We start from the raw sequence: 7,150 nt of genomic DNA, 5'->3' as shown, positions 1-7,150 counted from the left end.
TCCGAGAATGGTCTTTGTATTCGAAGATTCATGTGTTATGATATCGTATCTAAGTCTGAGCATCGCAGCCTGTGTGCTTATAGCCCTGGCCTGAAGCCCACCATTTCGTGCGTCCTGAGGTTCTCTCGCTTCATGTATTTGGTAAGTCTCGTCTGAACGTTCCATTAGCTTTCCTACGCACGAGGTCAGCGATATGGGTCGTAGGTTTTCTAGTTCTGGCGGCTTCCCCGGTTTGGCTATGAGGACTACACTGGCATTTTTATATGAAATCGGCAGTTTTACAGTCTCCCATACCTTAGTCATGTATTCTGTCACGGCTGTGATTGACTCGTCGTCCAGATTTCTGATAATCATGTTCGCGATCCCGTCAGGTCCTGTGGCCAATCTTGTCTTTAATCCAATAATCTCAGCTCAGATTTCAGCCCTAGTGATGGGGGCGTCTAAGTCTATGTTATGTTTTCCCTCATATGCGGGTAGCGTTTCGTTTTTCGTCTGTCGGATGTAGATTTCGATTAATTTGCTCATCAATTGTTGATCCTAGCCTTCGATGGCATGCTTAACTTCAGCTTGGTTTATGCTGGCTTGTACTTTAGATTTGTCCAGATCGAGAATGTGTCGTAAAATGTTCTATGTTTTGAACAGGCCCATGCCTTGTTCCATTTCATAACATCTGCTACACCAGTTCTGTTCATTTAGTTTGATGGCGTATATATGTCTCTTTCTCTTTATTATGCCAAACTAGTTCTCTCCTAATATTACGGTTCCATCTTTGCGTTTTTAGGCTTTCTCTAGGTCCTCTTTCTTGTCCCACATGTTTAGCAGTTTGCTATCGATACTGGGCAGTGCAGCTCCTTCTTCTAGTGTGACTGTTGCGTTCTCCTCGTGTTTCTTTAACGACTCTGACCACTTGTCGATATTGTCAATTTTCTCCATTCCCTCGGTCTCTCGTATTTGCCTAAATCTTTCCCATTCCGTAATCTTGAGTTGCTTGGGTTTTCTAATTTTGATTCCTTTTCCTAGTGTGAGTGCGATAATGAAGTGGTCACTACTTAGGTTTTTTTCTGTGTTTTTACAGTCAGCTATAGGTACATTCTTGTTTATGGTCAGGCGGAGGGTGGTGTCCCTGCTGACACTATAACCCGTGCATGTGAGTGCATTTGGATCGGTGTGTAGGGTGAGTCCTATTATTTGCATGTCTTCCCATAATTGTCATCGCTTAGGATCCTGTCGATCATACCCCCATTCCTGATGGGCTGCATTAAAGTCAACCGCTATTTTCAGCGGCTCATTTGCTGAGATCTTTAGGGCTTTCGAGAAAAGAGCTTGAAACCTGTCTTTTGCTTCGGAGTGCTGTACATATTCAAGAGAAAGATACTCTTTCGGCCTTTTCTCCTAGGGATAATTTTGGTTAAAACCTCTTCTATATTCCGAGATGTAATCTCGTGATTAGTAGCGGCTATATTTCTCTGAATAAAAGTCGCCATTTTAGATTTTTCGCTTCTATCGCTGCTGTGGCTTTGATATCCAAAGAATTTGGTTGGGTATTTCCCCGTTTCCTGTAACATGATAGCTATGGGTTTGTCGATTTGCTCTCAAATATTCTCGAGTTGCTTATCAAATTTGTCATTACGCTATTAAAATTTTCTATTTATCGTTATGAATGGAATGGTCTCTCCCCCTTTATGTTTCTGGGGTGGCGGTCGGGTGAATTCCAATTTCATACCGTTTTATTCATCTGAAGTAGAATTAGCAGTATTTGAATTTGCGATTTTTGATGCCTCATTTGATTGCATTTAAGGCGGACTCTCAGCCATGGACTTTTCGGTGACTTTAGATTTACGTTCCTGAATCTTGCGAATCATTTGTTTGATCATCTCTGCATTTTCCGCTCTGAGTTTTTCCATCTCTCTTTTTTCAGCCAGGGAGATTTTCCTAGCGAAGCGTACCGTCTTGTTCACTCTGACTTGGGTTGGCCCCTGATATTTTTTGGTCTCAGGGAGGCAGGCCATTTTCTCGTGCCTGGCGCGTGTTCCCGGATTTCGAGCTTGCTCTCGTTCTCGAGCGTGATCTTGATCACGATCGGGTCCCCGACCGTGGGTATGTGTTTCCCCGGTTCCTTCCTCGGTGTTCTCGTCTTCGGGGCTCTTGTTTCGAAGAGTAGAGTGTTGGTTCCTTGTTTCCTGAAGTTGAATGCAGTTGTTGACATTCCAGCTTTTTCTTCCACATTTTCTGTTTTGAGTGATGGGCCTCCTATACATCTCGCGGCATTTGTTGTCTCCTAGGACGTGGTCTTCGCCGCAGAGTTGGCACTTAGGTTCACATGTGTGTCCAGCGCCTGGATGTTTCAAGCCATAACCGAGACACTTCACGTTGGTCGGAACTTGACATACATCGGCCCTGTGTCCCAGCCTGCCGCCTGTTGTGCAGACTGTGTGCTTCTTCTTGTATAAGTAGCACCTGATGTTGATTCCCCGGAAATTTAGCCATTTCTGCACAAACCAATCTTCGAGAAGTGTTAGAATGGTATTGGATCCCGCTCCCAGTCTTCTAATACCACAGATTTGTTGATTGGTGCCACTCCATTCTACCATTTCTTCAAGTTCTTCCACTGAGTATTCGAGCGGTACGTCGTGAACGACGCCTTTGCCTCCGTCTTTCCGCATGGCGATGTATGACTTGGCTTCAATTGTGTTGGGTCCAATCCTGAGAGCTTGCATCTCTGCGCACTTGTAAGTTCTCTCGGTATCTGTGGTTGCGACCAGTATTAATTGCTAAGTAGAGTTTGGAGAGATGATGTCACCCCTTGTGGTCGTCAGGTTCATGCCGGCGGCTTGGATGATGAATCAAGACAAGTTCAATCTTCCTACGATGTTGGTAATATTATCAATTCTGCCTCTGAGGCGAATGATGATATTGTAAGCGGTTCTGGGAATTCGCTCCTGCTGTCGCTCAATTGATTTTTCTGCCAGCTTCCCCTCTTGAGGGGGCTTCGCCTTGGTTATGTTCAACGTTCCAAAGTGGTCGGCTTGGGCGTTGCCGACGGCCACGTTTCGATTTCTCTTTCTGATAAACCCCTGTCCGTTCAATGTATCGATGGCGGAAGCGTCTCTTCCCTTCACGGTTTTCATCATCTTGCTCTTCTCAAGTAGCGACGCTATGGGGCCGCTCCCAGCACCTTCGGGTTACGCCTATCGTCCAATGAAGTTTCTGAGTCGAGCTAGGCCTACCGGTAGGCCTCGGTACAAAATCTTCAAAGACTCATAAAATTTAGAAAAATTGGGCCAAGCGTCGAAAGTCCGGTGTCCCCGTGCTGCTTTGAGGTTCAGGTCTCCGTTGGTGACACAGAATGGGAGGTGAATTCTGTGGAGTTTTTTTTAACAATGCGCTTTTCTTTTATTTTGAAGAATTACATAATGATAAAGTGAAGTTGAAATATGCTTTTCATACATATCCTAAATGTTACAAATATGTTGCTTTCATTTATCATAATTGATATTTTATTCCTGCAGGTGCGCGATACTAAACAGTGAATGGCGTTTCTAGCACCCGTTATATACATACTCCTTCCGACTGCAGACTTCTTGACTTCAGCAACGGCTCTTCCTGTTGGGACAGTTGCATTTCTCACAAGTAAGGCTAAGGGACTGTTTATAAATATACGTGAGCGTACTTAAAATATATAGGCTTTTCTATTTTGATTGCGTTTGTTTTTGTTCGCTCCCCTTTGAAACCATCATCAAATATCTATACGTTTGCGGGGAAAATGTTGGGCGTCGTCCGCGTTTTGCACCGCTGAATCGAAGTAGTGGTCACAGCCTACATTACTGCATATGGTATGGAATGCCTACACTCGCGGCTGAAAGGAAAACTGAGCGTCTTTGATATACCTTCTAACATTACTTTCTTTTCATGTAGAATAAAAAATTGGCTGTGGCTTAGCTTGGTAAAGCCTGGTGATTGCGAAGCAATATGTGGTACTACTATTGTACCGCTTGTGGTGATGCTTGGCTGTGCTATATTCACCATGCTGATACTCCGGTTATATTTGCTGTTATTGCTATGGCGACGTTTGACTGTACTATGTTTACCTATGGTTTTACATAGCTAAACACGCACATACAGAATGAGAATGCACACATGTTTCTCGTTTCATCTTTTATTCCAACCCATAAACACCCTCCGGGGGTATGTAAAGAAAGGACTTTTTGTCTGTACATGCCTAATTACGTATTCATCCGAAGGTCTACACATGATTAAGTCCAAACTACTTCCCCATTGGGTTGTTGATGCTGGTTGCAGGTGGCAGAGGTCAAGGGAATACTCCGTCTTTGCAGCCTGCCTAAGCGCTTTGACTGTAGGCGGCATCTCATGGCTTGACGAGAGGAGAAATGGTGGTGGTGGTGGTAACTATGATGAGGGGGGAGGGGATACTGGACACGACGTACGCCAGCATGAGCGAGCGGCGGCACTCTTGGTATCCAGGGGGATGGGTAGGGGACGGTTGGGAGGGGGGGCGCTACTTCTACCGCGCAAGGCGACGGTGAGCCCCCGCTCTTACACATATGGTATGACGTCACGCAGCGCGCAGCGCCACTGGTGAGAGGAGCAGAAGTCAGGCGGTAACTGCCACAGCGCAAGGCGACGGCGCGAGTTGAGCCCCCGCTCTTACACAGATGGTATGACCTCACACAATCTGTGTAAGGTCATACCCAGGTCATACACAGCCAGGTCACGCTAAAGGTCAAGCGTGGCTGCCACCCCCGCGCCTTTTTACGGGCTGAGGTGGTAGCTAAAGTAGTATTGCTTCGCAATAAAAGAAGGCACGCTTACTACTTAACCATAAACCCGAACATTTAAATACTTTGTGTGTATATATATATATATATATATATATATATATATATATATATATATATATATATATATATATATATACATATATATATGGTCCTGAGGGTAACAAACTGCATTCCAAGGGAAGGAAAGCGTAGCAGGGGGCGGTAGAAAGTTAGGTGGGCGGATGAGATTAAGAAGTTCGCAGGGGTCAAGTGGATGCAGCTAGCACAGAACCGGGTTAAGTGGAGAAATATGGGAGAGGCCTTCGCCCTGCAGTGGGTATTATCAAGCTGATGATGATGATGATATATTGTAAGGTCGGGCTTGGCGCGACTTATATTGCACATAATATTTATACTACTACTCCATACAGCCAAGCCTATATATAGATTGTGTGAGCCTTCTGCGGACTTTCTTTCATTTGTACAGGCCATCATCATCTTCTTTCAATTGTACATACCATCATCATCGTCCCGCGGCAACGGCTCCGGCGCGTGCCTGGGTTCGTGATCGGATTAAAACGCTAGACAATGCTTCGCTGTCCTTGCCGCCACGACCTCGCCGTCTTGACCTAGCCTTCTTCCAAAAGTGGTGGAGGTGAGAATAGATCCCCTTGCTGTTTTGTGCCCTGCCTCTCGCTGGAGCTACGTTCCGGTCGCTGTTTACCGCCTGCCACCATCGTTATGCCTACCGAGAGCACCCACGAATCGGAAGGACCCTCTACCTCGGCTGCACCACCCCCTCCGACTGTGCCCACACGACAACGCGACCCGCCGCTGTTCGCTGGTCGTCGCGACGAAGACGTCGATTACTGTCTGGACACCTATGAACGCTGCAGTAACTACAACCAGTGGGACGATGCTCTAAAATTTCTGAATGTTTCTTTCTACCTAAATGAGGTCGCCAGAACCTGGTTTATTAACCGCGAACTCCAGACCAATAACTGGACAACATTCAAGCAGCAGTTCCGCCAATATTTCGCGGACCCAGCAGTTCGGACTCAGGTCGCGAAGAACAAGCTCGCCTCTCGCCTCCAAAGTCCCGATGAGTCGTACGCGTCTTACATAGAGGCCACATTTGCACTCTGCCGGCGTGTTAGTCCCACCATGCCGGAACCTGAACGCGTACACCACATCTTAAAAGGAATTATTTCTGGGGCTTATAATGCCCTGATTGCGCAGAATCCTTCTACTGGTGACGCCATTATTGCGACCTGCCAGCGCATCTACCAGCTGCAGTCCTCCCGATTGCAGCCCGGCATTGATACTGGCCCGACCTATGCTGACCTGGATCTACGGGCACTGATTCGAGCCATCATCCGGGAGGAACTCCAAGCCCTCAAGCCTGTCTGTCGACACGGGTGCGATCATTCTTCCGTACCTCCTAATGACGCCGGTCTCCGCAACATCATTAAAGATGAGCGGGCAACAATCACGCGACCTATGGCGTCCGACCCTCCTGCAACCCGCCCAGCATCGACTTACGCGCACGTCGCAGCATCACCCCCTCCTTTTGTTCCGCCGCCCCAACTGGCATCGCCCTACAACCACATCAATGCCGTGACGACGGCTCAGCCTACGCCACCCTATTACGCACCCTGGCGCCCCTCTCCCCAATGTGCTACTACTGTGGAATACGAGGACATATATCCCGCTTCTGACGTCGACGTATTAAGAACGAGCGGCGTGGTTATGACGCCTTCGAAAGTGACGTACTCTCATATTATCAGCTATGACCTATTTCCAGCCCACCTCGAAGATCATCCCCACCTCCAGAATCCTCGTCTGAGCCTCGTGGAGCCCATGCATCCCGACGTCGGTCCCTATCCCCATACCGCCGCTCAGTTTCCCCTCTCCGACTCGCTACAACTCTCCCTGTCCGCCACCCGGAACACTAAGCGTTGCAGTTTCCGGAGGTCAAACTGCAGTCTGCGAACTTACCAAAAGTGCTCCAGATCGCCGTATAACGTGATTTCTGTTTTTGCTGAAGGATTACCGGTCGAAGCATTTATTGATACAGGGGCTTAAATTTCTGTAATTCACGCTGATTTGTGCTACCGTTTGCGAAAAGTTACGACACCATATGATGGGCATGAACTCCGTGGAGCCAATGACGTCCCTTTGCGCCCTTTTGCAAAGTGCACCGTACGAGTTGTTATTGACGGCTTCCGCCATCATGTGCAGTTTGCTGTGCTCTCACCATGTGCGCATCTGATGATTTTTGGATGGGATTTTGTGTCAACCGCTTCGGCGTTAATTTCTTGTGGCGACCGTGTTATCCATATGACAGACAGCAATTTTTCATCTGAAGTTTC

At 47.3% G+C, this 7,150-nt stretch overlaps 1 protein-coding gene across 1 annotated transcript in view; it reads left to right on the top strand.

The window, feature by feature from the left end:
- The first annotated feature begins 3,508 nt into the window (after positions 1-3,508).
- The window catches only part of LOC146194777 (uncharacterized), a 127,632-nt gene continuing 123,990 nt past the window's right edge, over positions 3,509-7,150 (top strand). Inside the window, exon 1 of the mRNA XM_084596118.1 lies at positions 3,509-3,630. Coding sequence (XP_084452244.1) covers positions 3,531-3,630 — 100 coding nt within the window. The 5' untranslated portion in view covers positions 3,509-3,530. The remainder of the gene's footprint in view (positions 3,631-7,150) is intronic.

Source organism: Amblyomma maculatum, chromosome 3, assembly GCF_055883805.1.
Source record: "Amblyomma maculatum isolate TAMU_Amacu chromosome 3, ASM5588380v1, whole genome shotgun sequence".
NCBI lineage: Eukaryota > Metazoa > Arthropoda > Arachnida > Ixodida > Ixodidae > Amblyomma > Amblyomma maculatum.
Note: the sequence above shows the minus strand (reverse complement) of the source record. Positions and strands in the feature narration are given on the sequence as shown.